Consider the following 18,729-nt stretch of genomic DNA (forward strand, 5'->3'; position numbering starts at 1 on the left):
AGACTTGTATGTATTTATCCATAATGCTTGTAAGATCAAAGTGCATTCATGTAACTGAAATGCTTATAAAGCAAGCCTGAAGTTTGTTAAAAAGCAATACTTATGGCCTTGCAGTTATTGTTTGTCGGTAATATCATGACAAAGGACATTCATTCAAATTAGTAATTGTTCATGTTTTTATTACCACGGGTTTGAAGACACATAAAGTTGCATTAATTTCTACACTTCTTACTGTATTGTATCCTACTGAGGATTAAAAAGAACTAAAGAGCTGGCTGCTGTAATATTTCTCAAATGGCATGTAATTAGTAGGCACTTTTCAAGGAACTTCACAATTCAAAAATCACACTGAATTCCTGATAAACTGCTCCTCATAAAACACTGCCATACTTATTCTAATCTCACAGCTGTACTTTTCAGATCAGTTATTCCTGTTTATACTGATATTTCCTTGGGACCAGTCATTCACAACATACTGGAGATGCATCTGCTTTGATGACCATGCAGATATAAGCAAAACGATATATAAATTGTTGGCATTATTAATGCACCATAGTTGAATGATAATCATTCTAATGTAAATACTGTAGAACCAACACTGGACTGAAAAGCTGCATGGCATTACCCAAGACATAACTTCAGACATGCATGAGTCTTGGAGACTTAGGAGTGCATTATCTACTTATGGTGCTGAGTACTTACTTTATTTGGAGTACTCAAATGAGTGATCATTATTAAAACATTCAGGAATCCCTTCTACAGAGGTCACAGTTTTGAAGTCTTCGTTGCACATTTCCTGCTTGGAATATGGTTGGTCATCTGTAGCCTGTGCTTTCCAGTGTATGATCCCTATCAATGTTTACATGCACATATATGCAAGAACTCGGCTGTAATTCCTTAGGCAAAATAACACTGCTTATGAAGAGACATTTTTTTGGTTAATTTCGAAGGAAAAAGTGAAAAGAGCTGAAACGTGATATTTCAACATGACAAAGAACTGAAAGATATAAATAAGAACAGTCTCTCTCTTGTTACTGCTCAGGCATATAATATACCCAAAGAAGAGCAATTTATCTTTGATTGAGAAGGCAATAGACTTTGCAAAGGGATATACTATCATAAATATTATACACACATTGTAAATTAATTTCCAACAGTAATAATCAGGAAAAATATAGTGAGCATTGAGAAATCAACTGTCATTCAAAACACTATCAAATCACTGCTGATTCTTACCTGAGAATTTTATTGATTGCTGTCTCTTTTTCCAGAAGATTTCTTGCTCTGATGCTGAAAACAGATTTACGGAGCTATAAAATTAAGGAAAAGACAGAGCACTTTTTAATTGCCATAAAAAATAGCATGTGATTGACAGAACAATGAAACATTATGGTGCAAGTGTACAAAATACAGGTGAATACAAATATAACATTAAATAGATAATGTTCTCCAATTTAAAGCTAAGATTTTTTCCAGTTTGTGGCACTGGTGTCGTTTTCCAGGAGAAGGGTGGTAGAAAAAGATCAAAATGGCCACACATACAGCAAATTCCTTTGGGAATGTACCTTATCCTGCAGCTGTTGGCTTCCCTATCCCACTCTTTAGCTAGTTCTGGGTGCAAAAAAGCAGACAGTTTGTTGATTAGCACTATTACTATTCTCTTTATTACAGATTTTTTTCTTCCCTGGTTGGACAGTTCACACCTATGTCACAGTCCTTGCCTCCTGCTGCTCCACTTTGGTTTTGATTGGGCTGGATCATACTCTGGAGATGCCTTTTTCTCTTTTCCTTGTATACAGAAAGCCAAAGTAACAAAGCTTAGATGTCTCAATTCAGTGCCTGGAGTTAGGTGAGATGAAACTAGGGCTCCTGTTTCTTCTGAAACCAGGTGTGCCTTCTTGTTCTTTCCCTTGCCATCTTCCCTATCAATTTTTTTTTCTCTCACGTAGAGAGAAAAATGTGTGGGGAAAAAATGTACTTATGCTTGCCTCTGGTAATGACCAGTGCTTTAGGCATACTCTTGTGAATGCTGTTCAGGACTTCTTGGACATTAAATGAAAGGAGTGAGATACAAGAAAACCCAAGCACTTAAATCCTAAGCAAGCAGTAACAAACATGACAGGTCAAGAAACATATCATAGCTGAAGAATTTAGCTGAGGAATTGCACCTGTGATGAACAAAAAGCCTCAGGTACCTTGTAAGGCTTACTATGTCAGCTATTTGAAGATCATTATCTTGAAACAATTGAGAGAGAATTAGGAGCTCTTAGCAATATTAGCTGTGTTTGATCAATCTGAAATGGTATCTTTAGGCACATTTCTTTAAAACTGCTTATTCTAAATACTGAATTTGTTTAATTGTCTGACTTAAGGATGTAAGTAAATCTCTTTTTTTTTTCTGTAAATAGGCTCCTCAGATCCAGAGTCAGTTGACAAATAATTTTGCCAGCGCTTCTCTCAAGACTCAGATTGACTCTGATTCATGATAAGATGTCTCAATGTGAAGAAAAATAGCAGAAAAATAGAAATAGAATAGAAAAATTTTAGAACTTCTTGACTTATACTGGCTGTCGTTAAAAAGAAGTTAATGTTTTTTGAGCCATAACTGTAACAACAGGCTGCAGCCTCTTTCCTCACACTTACCTTTTAAAGTGTTGTTCCTTTATTCTTTCTAAAGTCCTAGCCCATCTCTGTTTCTAGCTTGCGGAAGCTAGCAACACAGAAGGTTATTATTTGTAATTCTCTGAATAAGATGAATAAAAAATTTTGTTTTGAAAACATCACTGTTTTGGGACTCTTTGGGTTGCTAAAAACCCTGCATTTTGAAAACTGAAATAAAGTATGCAACCTTTCAGAATGTGATTTGGAAAATAAGGTAGTGGGATTTCAGGAATTGTTGAATAACTGAATATAATAAAAAATAGTTCCATTACCTAGGTATCATTAAAGTCATCATAAACTGAATATCATGGTATCAGATAAACCAGGCAAGTATTGTGTAGAGATACATATATCCTATGTCCAAATATATCTGTACAGGTTTTTACGCATTGGCAGTACCTCATCACGTGTTTAGTGGATTTATCAGCATGAGGCCTTATGCAGATTTAGATATAACTGACAATGGTGAGAGCAATGGCAACATTTTCACACTTTTTTTCTTCTAATGTTAATGATTACTAACTGCTGTCTCAGAGAATTGATTTCTTCCCCTCATATTAGGAGTGGGGAAAGAAACTTCCAAACCTCAGAAGTATCTATCCTTTTGCAAATTGTTAGCTATTAATGTATTTAGAGCTCAGCTAGAAATGCTAAACTTAGGGAAATTATGAAGGTGGAAAAACAGCTTTTTTTGTTTGAGTTTATTTTTTTCCTGTTATAAATAGTTTCTTTTGAATAATTACATCAAACATCAGAGAGACAAGTATACTGCCCACTAATGCGCTATGTCCAGTTTTTTCCAATGCTGATTATTTGCTTGTTAACATGTCTTAGAAATAGGAAAGACTTCAAATGCAGAAAACATCAATTTCCTTCCAAATTTCCAGTTTTTGCTCACTGAATTTCAGAAAAAAGATGAGGCAAATCTTTTTTCCTGAAATTTTCCAGACCTTCCTATCTGGTGAAGACCATACCTTTTAGGTATTTAAAGTAGGTGTTGCAACACTTCAACCTTAAGTGTGTGGCCAAAAACAGAGCAATTCACCCAGGCTGTCAAACAAGGATCTGCTCCTGAAAGGCAGGAGTGAGGAGTCTACTTCTCTGGAAAGACTTTAAAGGGAGACACGGCACTTTTACTGAGATCTTTAACCAAGCCAAGTGATAAGCCATCTAGTGCCAGCAAGTAAAAAGAACATTTCAAGAAAAGCCGCTAACAGGTCTAGACCAAAGGCTGTTTATATCTATCTGGCACATTCGCCTCCTGGGGGCTGTTGAATCCTCGTTCTAGGTAGCGAGATTCTGATATTTGTGATGCCCAGGACACCCTAGTCAAAGGCTGGCAGCTTTGCTAGGAGAGCCCTGCATGCCAGTGTTTGGCCACCATCCAGCCAGTGGTTCAACATCCATGGAGCCAGAGAGAGAGAGAAAAGCAGTAAGAAGAAGCACAAATCTGGAACCACTACAACAGACAAGAAAATACCGGGTTCTGGCTCCTCCTCCCGAAGCTGTTTATAAATTTTATCTAGTGGTGCTTAAACAAACAAAAAAAAGCCTAAGAGATCATGGGATCAGGGAAAGGGACTGGAACATGGGGTGCTGCACCATTTTTTTTGTGCAAAGAATGCATTTACTTCTCCTGCACTTTTTTTCAGAATGACTGGCTGTGGAAATTGCGCTTGAAGCAGTAGTGTCCTTGTGCATTAAATGCAGTCTGAGCACACCTAATGGATTGAGTTTTAGGTGAAGTTTTGATGTTTTGTCAACATCCTACCCATATTTGCCTTGTGATAGAATTTAGACAGTCGCAAGGTATCTAGTTCCTTAATCCAGGAATCCTTCACCATACACAGGATCCTATGCTTTGGTGTCTAGGGATCTCAGTGATCCAAAATGGAAATGATGATACAACTTAGGAACTTCTAAGGATTAGGGCTTTAAAGATGGTCATCCTCAATGCTATTTAAGACTTAGGAGTTCTTTTTGCTTCAGTGGTGAATCCTGGTAAATTTATGTTAAATTTAAAATATTCAGAAGAAGCATATTTTTAGACATGCACAAATGATCCATTTTTCATATTTAAAGGAGTTCAGCACTCAGTCAAATAACAAGCATATGTCAATAGGTCTACTAGAAAAAAAAATCAAGTATTACTACAGGTTTTTAAAATATGTGTCCTTCTTTCTATATTACATAAATAAACCCAGATGCTCCCCATGTAATTTTCCAAATTTGCATAGCACACCAGGCAAATGCAACGGAACTGTACAAATAGAAAATGGGGTTGATGATCACCATTTTGTTTAATAACATCTAGATGCAGCATGCTGGTATATAAGGAGGCTGGCAATTAAAAACTTGTGATACCTGCCGAGTTCTTGAATGTTGCAGAGGAAATTATTAGCAGTGTTAATGTAGAAAAGACATTACTTGATCAGATGATATGGAATTAAATAAGTACACTATACTCTACCGAGGTTATTTTAGGGCATATCTTTTTAGCCTGCTGGGTTTTTTAATATATATTGTGCTGTGCTTTGAGGACACCCTCAGTGTATCATTATTAGCCATTATTTATTTATTTATTTGCTTCTTTATGCAGCCTATAAGTAGGCTCAGTGTAGAAATAACAGTGCCATATAACATTCTGCCATAGAGCATTATTTCTTAGCATAAGAGACTGTCCTAAAATCACCTAACAGCATCTGATTACTGTTAAATATGTTCTCTACAATGTATTTTAAAGAACTCCAGCAGGTTACTTTAATCTGTGAGGAACAGCTGTGACAGATCAGCAAATTACTGTTAATACTTCCTGGATGAAAAGATTTTAGGTGGAAAATATGTTCTTCTATGAAACCAAGAGTAAATCTCACATTTCGGTTCTCACATTCCCTTGAGTTTATTTATACAGGTGCGTCTCTGGACACAGAATTAGAAAATCTGTAATGCTTCTTCCGCAAGTGCTGGGACCCTCCACTGCTGCTGTTGGTATGACAGACTTTGGACAGACAAAATGACTCAATTCTGTTAATGTGAGCAATACACTACTGTAACCTTCGTAAAAGAAGCTTAATCACACAACATTGTTACTCTGCAGTGTCACCTGCTGCTTTGAAAAGGTACTGCAGACATTTTAACTTAGGAAACTATTTTTTATTTACCAGTATATGTATATAAAAAATTCCAGGCTTTCTACCCTGGAAAAGAAAATTCTTGGCATAAAATTAAAAGCAAAGTAAAACAGAACAGCACCTTTGCAAGAAGACAGCTGATGACTGTGGATCAATTCCACAAACTAAGTGTATCGGCAAAGCAGTGCTGACTTCATGACAATTTATAACAGCTAAGATACGGCTCAGTGGTTTTAAGTTTTGAGAAATGCTATTCATTGTCAAGGTTTTGCTATATTTTGCTGGCAACATTTTGCAGTGCACAAATCCCAGCAAGCATTGCATAAAGCAATTGTTTGCAGCTTGAATTTGACAAAGAAGTGTACGCTATCAACAGGTGAAAACTGCGGTGATGTAGTGTATTATTTTTTTATCATACCACTGCAGAGCTGGCAGAGGAGACAAGTGTTGGGTGGTGTTTTGCAACATAAGGTGAGACAAAGTCATGAGTCAATAATGAGATATCAATGTCTGAAATGTTTAGGTGACCATGACAAAAAAAAGTGCATGCACAAGCAATATATTTTTCTAAAGCAATCTCTTAATTGTTAGATGAATATGAGGAATTTTAGCTAAGTACTGTTAAGAGCAGTCTTTTATATGCAACTGCAGGACCATATGGGAAAATTCTTCTGTACTATGCCAGATATGCCAAGCAAAGAAAAAAAATCCAAAGCTTCTGTTTCAGTTTGAAATTTGCTAGATGTCAACTGATGGTTTATGTAGCCTTGCTGAAAGAACAGACTGTTAGATATCATATCATTATTTAAATATGCACAGCTTCTAGGAATAATATGAAAAGTCAGTACATTTAGTAATATATTAGAGTTATTTTTAAGAAACAGCGAGGAAATATTTATTTGGGCAGAAACCAGCTAAGGTTTGAGCATTTCAAAAATTTAGAATATTTTTGGCCCCTAAGAGTTTTCTAGGCAGCCTCTCAAATGCACACATAATTATTTGTTCAACAGCATTCTGCCTATGTATCTTTGGCTTGATGAGATCAGACTCTGTGGAAGGCCAGACTGCACAAAAACTGCAAGTTGCTGGTAGGTACATAGCAAAATTTTCAAAAGAATTTAAATAGTTTAAGTGTCTAAATCTTAAGGGAATTGGTGGGAAATTTCTGAAGCTTTTTTGAAAACCTTGCTTAATACCTACAGAATCATAAAAGATACAATTACAAAGGACCTCTAGAGATCACCTAATCCATTTTCCTCTCCCAAAGTAAAACTAACTATTTTCATCTGGACTTTGAAAACCTGGCCCTTGGCAAGGTTGTTCTATATAAGAAATGAGTTCACTAAACAGTCAAGAAAGCGGTCTACTAACTAAGTGCCATGAGGAGCCAAGGGCTGTCGCTTTTAATCAGACATGTAGAAGGAGAATTGGGCACAATCTCCTTAACTCTTTGGAGTCATTTTCCTGAAATAGCCTCAATTCCTTGTCTAGCCCTCAGTTGCTACCTGTTTCTTCAGGAAAGCCATGCTCTTGTGACTGACCCTCTTGGAGGGTCTTTCATAACCAAGAACCATTTTTAAGTAAGTCTGAGAACGTGAACAAGGTTAATATTAGTATATTCATAAAACCCCAAAAGACTTCTGGGGAACGATGAAAGTCCATCATCTCAGTCAGGAGAGAGCTGAATCCCTCTCTTTTATGTCTTCTTGTAGTATGGCTGGGTTTTCCTCTTTGTCATGTCTGAGTTTTTTTACTTTCAGTGGTCTAACAGGTAGATTTTTGGCAAGTGCAACATGGGACAAGTTTGTTTTGTTTTGTTTTCTGTCTTTACTTGAAGCAGGAGCCAGGGAGAACTATGGCAAAAGCTAGTTAAAAGTACCAGGCAGGTTACTCCTAGCAGCCAACAGCAGGGTGGAAGCAAGGACTAATGGCCAAGCTGACTCTGAGACTCAGGTACTTTGGGCTGGAGGAGCAGGGAGAAACATTACTTCTGGTTGTACATGCATATAATTCCCTCCACTAGAACAAAGGGTTCATGACTATATTTAATCAGCTTTTGTGAATGCGTTTGGATGAGTGAGACTGAAGGTCTTGGAGAAGGAGTCCTGGATCCTGAGCAGGAGTTTTCCTGAGGGAAAAGGGAGAGCACAAGGGTCAACTACAAGGGCTTTTCTGTCACCCATTTTGCCTCTCCCTTCACTCCATACAAACACTTGTTCCTTTCCACTAAAATACAGCAGCCCTTAAAATTTTGCTGTGTCTGAATTCTGTTTGATTGAAGAAACAGTAGGGGTATGATCATCCCCTTGTGTTTTAATGCCTCTTCCCAGCCTTTGTACCAAACCTTAGAAAGCTTTAAGTGCAAAAGTGATGAAGTAGAAAGCTAATTCCGGAAAGAAGTGTTGAATTACAGCACTTTGAGAACAGCAGAGTACCCCATTTCCTTTCTCTTGGAATGTAATTGAATATTGGTCTTTTCCAGGCAGAATTTTGAACACGCTGTGTAGAGGCAAGAGTGACAAAGCAATTTAAAATCATCAGTAGCCAGAGAAAGACCATGACAAGAATAGTGTCTTGTTATTACTGCAGTTCTATCTTCACTGCTGAAGGCAAGCATGGTCACAAAAGGAAAATATTACCAGCGGAAAAGAGTACGTGATAAGACATTTTAATGAGAGAATGTACTTTACAAGTTTGTCTTTCTTTTTTTCTGTTTTGTGTTTAAGTTGATTGTTTAGACACAGAAGCATAGGCACGTTGTTACACGTGTTTTATCTGAAAATAAACAAAAACTTTGAAAATGCATAACAGACAAAGGAATCTCCTAATTAATTTTCCAAAAAGAAACTAAAATACTTCACTGCATTTTCATACATTAACTTCATTAGAAAGATCTGGAAGAGAAAAGCCAGAGGAGAAAAATCATCTTTTTTGAAAATAAAGGCTGTAATGAGCAAGAAAATGATTGACTCATAAACCATTCTCATTATAGCAGGTAGATTGTTTTAATGGCTTCTTTGAATGTTATAGTTAGCTAGTTTTTGGCAGTATTTTGTGACTGACATAAATATGTAAGACTGAAGCACTTGGCTGTGTTTAATTAACAAACTTTGTAAGGTAACTAAAATTGGAGGCCTGAGGTCTACTCAGATATTCAGTAAAGGGAGATTAAGATAAAGTTTGAATGAATTTTTTTGATATATATGCTCAAAGTTCTGCAAAAATTACTTCAGAAAGAATGCAGTATTTATTACTGTTTAAAAGTAAATGCCCTTTTCTGCTTGGAATTCATGTTTATTATATTGTTATTCACTTTACTAGTTTCTGCTATATTCAAAATTAATGTGATAAAAATATTCTTTCAAATTACTTAGAGAAAATAATAATCAGAAGCACGATAGAATGCTATTGTACTTTTTGTGCCAATATTCTGCTTTGCAAAATAGAATGCCCAAAGTTAAGTTTAGAAGAGATTGCTTAATTTGGGACATGAGTTAATTATCACAAAAAGTAGTACAAAATCACTTCTGGGAATGACAATTTATGCAAAATATTCTATCACTGCTCTTTTTTTTGTTTTTAAGAAGGAAAAAATACAAATAAAGTTTATGAGCAAATACAAATAAAGCTTATGAACATGGCTTCTCTCCCGATGACTTTCTGAAAGATATCTTGGGACACCCTGTCTACATTATTGAAAGGCATGCTTAGAAAAGCTGAAAGGCTATTTCAGCTCTGACAATTACAAACACTTTCTGCAAGGAAAAGTACTTTCAGAATACTCTCAGAATATATGTGGTTCTTTTTGCAAGAAACAGAATAGTTAATGAAAGAAGCTGAGCACAGATCAAAAAAAGACATGCTGGAACAAATTGCTAGATTAAGCAACAACATCTTATCAAGAATAGGTGACATGTCTCAGCAGCTCACAAATGGAGTATCTATGATGTTAACCAAACATGCATTAAAAGTTGTGGTCAATCTTGTGTGTTGAATTTGTGTGTCAAATTGTAAACAGACAAAATCATAAGCTTTCCCTGAGGCGCTGAGAAGCACTGATTTCTACATAAATCAAAGAGAGCTGACCTCCAGCGAAGTACTCAAACCCTTCCAGGATGGCGCTTATAATTGGGTTGATGTTTGTATTCCATCCCATCTAACTTTAATAGATATCAGGAGGATCATATCTGGGAGTGGAGCCAAATAGCCTAAAAAATCCGGTACAAAGCTCAGCAGCCCGTCTGCTAGGCAACACAGGTCATCATGAATACCTCGATGCTCTTTTCTGTGCACTGACTCCCCAAAGAATGCAGAATCCAGTGTGATGTCTTCTGATTAATATCCATAGTCCTCCATGGTCATGGATCTGGCTACCTTAGAGATCAGCTCTCCCTTTCTGTCCATGACCTCTCATGATACAGCTACATTCTGTTTTATCTATGAGATCAACAGGAGAGGCATATAGTATGGGAGGTTGCGCTTTCATATGAGCTAGATGTTAATTATGGATCTTGCTCCTACAGGAAACAAGAAAGGCTACTAACTTCACTGCTTGCACAGCCAAAACCAAAAATCATACAGGGGAGAGCAAACGGAAAGGAAACTGAATGATAAAGAGGATAGAAAAGAGAAAATATGTTTTCTACTATCCAATTAATCTTACAAATGAAGAAATGAGGGGGCTGGCCTGTTTATATCATTTCAGTTACGTAGGAGATGCTCAAAGTCTGATCTATAAAGTACATGGATATATTAGAAGCTGTTTTGCTTTATTTTTTAATTCACTCCTGCTGTGCCATTGCTGTAAACATGCACATGGGTATCTGTACATATTGTGCCATAGGCATTTTCAAAGTTCATCTCAGGAACCTGTCTGTTGTGAAATATAATTTAACAGTGATGGGCTGGGTCCAAGATAAGTAATCAATTTATTAATGTCCTCCTCAAACAATTTTTAGCAAGGCCTGCTGAAAGTTGTATGTCTCTTATGACAGCATTCTGACGTGTTTTTATGTCCCTCTGATTCTAGTCTTGCTGGACACCAGATTTGTTGTAAACATTAAAATTTGTTTAGTTTTTTTCCCCCGAGTCTTGCAGTCACCGTTCCTCAAGTTCTTATAAGGGTCACCACAGGAGATGTCTTCATTTTCTGCCAACCTCCTTTCTTATCGTCCACCCACTCACACAAAATTCATCTGCATACACACATTTCTTCCAGTTCTCCTGTCCAAGAATTTGCTGAAATATTGGTTAGCTAAGGAATTTCCCAGCATATTGTGAGTAATTTTCATACAGCTGTGAAGTAAAAAAGAACCTCCCTCTCTGTCTCTGCAAATTTCCTTTCTCCCATATCTACAATGTTCATTTAATGCCATGACTGTAATTTCCACTTTTCATCTGTTTTAACCCCTCCCTACTTTAATCTACTTTTTCCATGAATTTTACAACGGCACTGTTTACTCATGGCACTTTTCCTTATCAGTCTTCCTTCTTCCACCAGAAAGTATCTTTAGGATGCTTTTACTACAACAGCCTCTTCCATGAGAGGCAGCCTCATCAACCTTGCCAGTACTGTTTACCCTAATGAAACCCAAGGCTCTTCAAGTCATGGCCTGCAGACTACAGTGGGATAGGCTATCTTAGCATGCAGTGGAGAAGCTCAGTGAAGAGATCAGTAGGTGTAAGAAAATTTGCTCAGCAGAACCTCAAGGAGAGAGCAAAGAATGACCATCTCAATCCCAGTTCAGTCACCTAGCCACCTGACTATGAGTCAGCCTCTCTCTTTAATTTTTCTCAGTAAAATTTCCCTGTCCATGATGCCATGGCATTTCCCACAGTGTTAAGTTCAGAGAACCCCAGAGAATCCCAGTCTTACACATTCAGGTGCAGATAGTCAAAGATGGTTCAACCAAAGCATCATGCTAAGCTGCCTATCAAGCATACACAACAGAGATGGCCCAGGCTTGGCTGGCATGGAATATAGAAGAATGAACGTGGCACAGTCTGTCCCCACCCAACCAGTCACACCTTTAACTTCTTAATTTTTTTCCACACATTGAGAGGGAACTCTGAGAAGCCTTATAAAAGATTAAGGGCATTAAGGTATCTAAAAGTGGCTTTTGATATTAGTTTTTGGTTAGTTTATTACTTTGACAGTAGTTTAGCCATTTGGGAGAGTTGGAAAAACTTCTGGAGCTTGCAGACTTAAGTAGGAAAAAAAAGGAATACAGTAGAGATATCTGCTTTGGGAAGCTCTTTTGATTTGGCATATATTGAAGATCAAACTAATTTTATTCTGCTTGCCATTATGGTCACAGTAATATATATCAGTAAATGTATACAAATAAATACACTTTTCATTTATTTTGAGAAGATTAAATACCTCCAAAAATGAAGTAATGCAGTTAAACTAAACTTCCCTTTTACAACTAAAAAAATCTTTTCAAGGAAGTAGGCAATTACAATACTGAAAAGACTTACTATATCTGTTATATAAGAGAACAAAGAAAGTTTTGCTTTATCAGTCATCTTGAATTAGGTGTCAGACTGATTTTGAATACAGAAACAATAGCACATATATAGCTGCATATTGTAGAGAGAAAGAAAAGAACATTGCTGAAGTGAAAGTAAGGAACTATATGTATTAAGTGCTGTCTACCACTTCAGCAGGTGTTGAACACAGAAGTGCTGATATAAATCCTGGAGGAAATGAAGAAGCTAGCCACATTACAGGCACCACAAAGGGATGAAAGAATCAGATCTGCCAGCAGAATCCCTGCTCCTTCCCCAACTACAACACAAAAAAGATGTGAAAAGTTTCTGAAGTTATCATACTGTCATTAGGAGTAGTGAGAATGCATTCTACTAGGCACTGGCATTAGTAAAATGTTTGGTCAGATTTCTTTTTGACAAAGAAAAGTAAAGCATGCATGCAAGGTTTATACTTAAAAACAACCATTCATTCCAAGCTTGTTTTAAGGATAAGACATTTTTAAGAAGATTTGTTCATACAAAAATGAGGTTGCCATGGCAACCGTAACTACAGAAAGCTAGAGTAATTACTTTGACAAAATCCTACCTAGCGCTTTCTTCCTCATAATAAGAATGTGTAAATACCTTGTTTTAAGCTAAGTTTATCAGAAACATTACTCTTCACTGATTCTACCTTTGAGGCATAGAAATACAAAAGTGCATGCTTAAGGCAAGTTGAATAGCGCAAATGCAATTTCCAAACACTTAATTCAAAAATGAAAGTCAGATCATGCATATTTGTTCTGGGGGAGAAGTGCAAAATTGAAAAGAATGCAGCATTCTATTTTCATATTGCAAGATCTCATTGAATAAACTATTGTGTATTCATCTAAACGTAATCAATAAGGGTTCACTTCTGTGAACAGCAGACAGCAGGAGTTAAAGCTGCAATTTCATATGCTTAATCTTCATGTAAACAGATCTACTGAATTGTTGCACAGCTGTGCTTTGCACACTGTGGACTTATCTGTGTGGCTGGGACAAGTTTAAGGTCTCTATCCCTTCATTACATGGTAGAGATGCACTCTGATTTCCCTGGCACAGTGTGGGAGATCCATCATTAGCAATATTTGGTGTAGTTCTGCTGACCCCTATGCTTGCCAGTTAATGGCTTATCCAATGTTTCTGTTACGCTTCTTGGAGCAGATAATGTCCATACAGGCTTGATTCTTTCCTATGGCCCTCCCTGTTTGATAAAAAATATTTTACTGCAGACCTCCCTCTCGGGCCTTCCTGTTCAGCTTTAGTTTACTGATACTATAGTGTATTGGCCACACTGGCCACAGAAATGAGTGCTTGCATTGAAATAGGAATGAAAATTAACAGTATTTTGCAATTTGGCTCTCCTCATTCATACCAGAAAAGTATTGTTTTCCCTAGATCTGCTTCCTGCCTGTATTAATGTTGTCTTGGGTTACACAGTTGCAAACCACATACTAAGAAAGCCTACCTACGTGTTGCATAACTACAACACGTGCCCTCTTTCTCTTCCTTGTCCATGATTTGTGACTTTAAATGCATTTACAAACCCCATGTTGTTAGTCATCAACTGAAAGACTGTTCTTTTGTCTGGTTAGAAAGTCACTAATGAGTGACACAATACTGTGAATCATCAAGAAGGGATATCAGTGGAAACACCATTAGAAATCTGGGGAATTGATATCTTCCATGAAGCACACTGATTATTTTTTTCAGACCCTGTTGTTTTGCAAGGTGCCAGAAGTCACATAGTTTTACTTATGCTGCTGTATCATTATCATCATCATTCCAAACAGTCCTGATATTTTTCAAATTCAACTATCCATGTCAGTCCAGCTGGGAGACTGTCTGCATTTAACACAACAGGTCTCAAATGCATGTGTTCAGCCTCTGTTTTCTAATGACTCCCAGACCTAGAGAGAGGTTAATGTCTTCTAAATAATTAGAATAATTTTTTGATTTTTACTCATCTCCAGTGATTACAGAGAAACCTCGCTTCAGTGAAGTGTGCCTTCAACATTGTAACAATGGTAGCAAGCGGCTCAGAAATTCCATGTGAACTTTAATTTTCCACTAACCTCTGACTGACTCACAGCAAGAATATTTTGAAGAATTAGGTTCATAGGATGAATGCATTAAAAAAAATATGTATCAAATCCTGAATTTCGAAGTCAAAGGAAATAGGAAAATTTAAACCAAATGGCGATCTGCTGTGATGTCTGTTTAACCATCCAAACTAAATACAGCCCATTATCCTGTCTTCAGTTGTCTTAGGTTGTGTTCAGAGCTTTATGTAATTTGACAAACTCCAGGATCAGAGGTCTTTCCTCACAATACTTAAGGAAAGGCATATACTGCTCTGAACACTCGATTTACCTTTTGATCAATGTACTTGTTTTCTTCAATTGCAGATCTTTTAGAGTGGTCACACGAGGAAGAAGATGCTGAAGGAAGTCTTCGCAGCAAACAGCTGGTATCTTGTTGCTGACGGTCAATAAACTGCTTCATAAAACTTTCCCTTGTGAACAAATAGAAGATAACGATGGATTAAAAACCCAGGAAGAATTAATATTTGTTTTTTTGCAATGTGCCACAACCTGTTAGTGCTAAGATGTATAAACCGCGAGCAAAAGATATATAGGGGTATAGATGGACAGACTGCAGAAACAACAACTGATTAAACTTAAATTTAGCTGTCAAAGAAATACATAACCGAATTGTGAGGTGGATGGCTTGCATGCAGCTTCGAAGCAAAAAGTTTTGTTCTGTTTTATAATAATTCTTTTATTTATTTACTAATTAAAATGTTAAATATTTGAAGTGTCTTTTGCAGCTTTCTGCTCTTCTTGAGTTCATTACCTGGTGAGCTGTTACTTCAATGCTAGTCAAATGCTGATATAATCCAAAGGAAGCATACTTTCTGCAAGAAATTATTTCTTCAAGATTTCAAACATCTGTTCATATAACCGCTCTGAATGCCAATATTAAGCAGTTTAGCAATTCTGTGCATCACATATACCATGTTTAAATCTTTGAAGTATTTCTGTTTACAAGAAATGTACATTTATCTTGCTGTGTTTTAAGTTTAGTAGAGACAAGCTATTCCCAGTGTAAACTGACTATGTTATAACTAATCTCTATCTGCAGAGAGAGTTCCACAAAGTATAGTTGCTTCAGATTTAAAGATCTGATTTGCTAGAGATTGTTTGAAGTTTTTCAGTAGTTAGCAAGATCACATATTAGGCTAGAGTATTTTGGGAAAAACACAATTAGAAAGAAATACCATAAAAGATGAAGACTAGGAGAGAAACACCCCCAGTATATAGCTAAACAGTATTGTGAAACTAAACATAAAATATCTGTGACTGCTCCTTAGAATGCGGAAGTTTTTTCTTTCTGACCCTTCTGTCCAGCATCATTCCTTTCATGCAGCTAAGATGTCACTAACCAATCAAACCAGTTGTATTAGCTTCCTTATGAGTTTAACCAAAATGCATGTAACCTGAGGAGACACAGAACACTGAGAGCCGTCTTTTACACCATCCTCTCTCCCAGTATGGGCTCACTGGGGATACTGGAATGGGCAAAGCCTGTGTGGCCGCCCTGGGCTATGTTCTCAGTTTTAGCAGCCTCTGTGTGCTGGAGCAGCCCTTAGATTGCTCGAATCTGCTCTTGGGACCATGTCAAGAATAATTTTACTATAACTGACTATCTAGAGGTCAACCAGGGGTCTGGTCCTTTGGTAAGCTATGTTTTACAGGAAAGTGATACCTGTTCAGATCCAAAGAGGGGTCCAGGACATTTCGGCATAACTGCTATCCGATGACCTATGTGACCCATTCTAATGATTTGTTGCCAGGTGGTCATAGCTTAAAAAAGCTTGATTAGAACTGATTAGACTGCTAGCTGACTTCTTCAGCCAAGAATCTAAAACCCAAATGGGAGTGAAGGAACAAAATGCACTTTCTAATCATATTCTACCTGTGTCAGTTATACCACTTTCAGTCAGTCTAGTTGTGTGTGACATAAAGAGCACTACAATTTCTTTTTGAAAATAAAATGGGATAAAAATAAAATGTCACCTGCTTTGGACTCTAATCTGATTCTGTTTCAGTTCTGATTTTCTGAATTATCTGTTTAATCCACAAGCAAAACAATTACATATTTTTGGTGCTCTGTAGTATCAAAGAGATTTATAGCATATTAGTAAAGGAAGTATTTCAATACCTTATTTTTGGAACTGTGAAATCTGAAGGAAGCTTGGAGATTTTCACCATTTGTGGCCTGTTAGGAAATTTTTCGAAGATGCGTAGACGCAGTGGAAGCTTCTCCTTTGTATCTGCATTTGCCTCACTTTGCTTTAGCTAAAAAAAAGGAAATGAAGGAAATGATAGAAATTTTTGCTCTGTAGTATTGCAGACTTGTTTTTCAGAATCCAAAGATCAATAACGGCAATCAGTTAAAGAAACAGAAGATGGCAGCAAAGAACTACAGAGGGTAAATTTGATACTCAAGAGTTTATGGGTTGGCTTGTGCTAGAAACTGATAAATACCAAACAATTTCATATACCTTTATTTGAAAGTCATAAAATGTGAAGATTGCTAATAATTTTCATTTTAAAATATGAAGCATATTAGTGTCTTATTCAATATGCTTATTTCTATGTTTTCTTCACAGTTCCCTAACACTTTATCAGGGAAATAAACATCCCTGCTCTTTTCTTATTAGGCACATCTTTCTGTACATGTTGACAGCTCTTCGATATTCAAACAGAGCACAGCATTTAAAAGGAGAGCAAGTATTTAAAATTTTAAAGGCATCCAGCTCTCAGAACACAGAGATATCAGGAAAATCACATTTAGATGAATATCATAAGTAGTAAGAAAAGACTCAAAAGTATCCATCTACATCAGCATACTCAGATACTGAGCTGCAGCAAATCACATAACGCATGTGGCATTTATAAGGGTCCACAGTGCCACACAACAAAGTTCAAAAAGGCAGATATAACTACATATACAGACAAATGCTGGATGCACCTAATGATATCTTATACAAAAGATATGATATGGAAATACTCTTCCTGAATTCTGATTACCTTATACAGCTGTGTCATTAGAACAAAATATTAAGTCAAAAAGAGTCACTAACAATAGAAAAGTTTGGTCGTGAAATATGTTTATTTTAAATGGGAAGTTGAACATTAAATATATACTAACTTCTATATGTCCAAATATTGCATACCATTTTAATAAGCATACAACTAATTGAGGTTGCTTAGATGTAAAGTTAATTTCTCTTTCTCCCATTTGCTTGTGAACACAGGCTCAGAAGCTTACATTTTAAAATAGATTTTCGCAAGCAGCACCTACCGGGAATACTGCTGATAGACATTAGCTATAGATTTTTACCAGGGTGAACTGGTCAGGAAGTCAAATGGAGCTTTAACTCTCATTCACACTGCCTAGTGTAATGCCTGCTCCCACAGCATGCTATAGAACAACCTTGCTGTTGCACTGTCATCCTATCAGCATCACCATCACTTCCAGCCTTAGGGCAGCTTAAATTGAAAATCAATTCATAGCTGGTTGGATATGAACTGTCATGTGGACTAAGAACTGTTTGAAGGGTTGCAAACAAAGACTAATGATTAATGGTAAAGCCCTGAGTCAGAAGAGAAGGGGAATATTGCATAAATCTGTGTTATGTCCAGTCCTATTTAATTGCTTCATTAATGGTCCTTAAAAGGAAGAAATTATGACATTAATAAAATTCACTTGATATTAAAATGTGAAGAGCTGCAAATACCACTGAGGACAAGGAAATGGACAAATTTAGAAATAGGGGCAGGAAATAACAAAGACTGAAAAAAAATTCTAGAGCAAGAATAAAAGCAGAAACTAAACAATAGCTTGTAATTCAGCACAGCGTCAAAAGGCCAGTTTGGGCACCAATTACATTAGCAGTCAATGGCTATTCTCACAACCACTCTCTGTTGATTAGATATTATATACTTTTAGAAATGGGTACAGAAGTCAATAGCTCCTCACTGTTTTGCTCTGAAGTGACCATACTGGGGTATGCATTCAGTTCCAAATACCATTTTACCAGCCTCACACTGACCAGCCAAAATAGTTCAGAAGCGAGCCATAAAAACAAGCGGAGATTTACAGAGACTGACTGTTGGGGGAGGGGGGGGGGAAGGAGAGAGAGACTGAAGGAGCCCAATATTTATACTTCATCTATCAGAACTGATAACAAGGTAAGGAGAAATATGTAAAATTATGAATGAAATATTTGAATCAAAATTATTTCAAGAATCTAACAGAAATCTATCCTATTCTAAATATAGGAATAAGGGGATGAAATTAAGAAGGGGAATTTTTAGACTGAGAATAACGATTAATATCCTTAAATTGAAATCTA

General features: G+C 36.7%; 1 protein-coding gene across 1 annotated transcript in view; it reads right to left on the minus strand.

Moving 5' to 3' along the window:
- The window catches only part of NALCN (sodium leak channel, non-selective), a 253,524-nt gene that overhangs the window by 44,805 nt on the left and 189,990 nt on the right, over positions 1–18,729 (minus strand). The window contains exons 16-18 of the mRNA XM_067289696.1: positions 16,530–16,666; positions 14,679–14,820; positions 1,237–1,310 (exon numbers count right to left, since the gene is read on the minus strand). Of these exons, the coding sequence (XP_067145797.1) occupies positions 1,237–1,310; positions 14,679–14,820; positions 16,530–16,666 (353 nt within the window). The remainder of the gene's footprint in view (positions 1–1,236; positions 1,311–14,678; positions 14,821–16,529; positions 16,667–18,729) is intronic.

Source organism: Apteryx mantelli, chromosome 1, assembly GCF_036417845.1.
Source record: "Apteryx mantelli isolate bAptMan1 chromosome 1, bAptMan1.hap1, whole genome shotgun sequence".
In the NCBI taxonomy this organism is placed as follows: Eukaryota; Metazoa; Chordata; class Aves; order Apterygiformes; family Apterygidae; genus Apteryx; species Apteryx mantelli.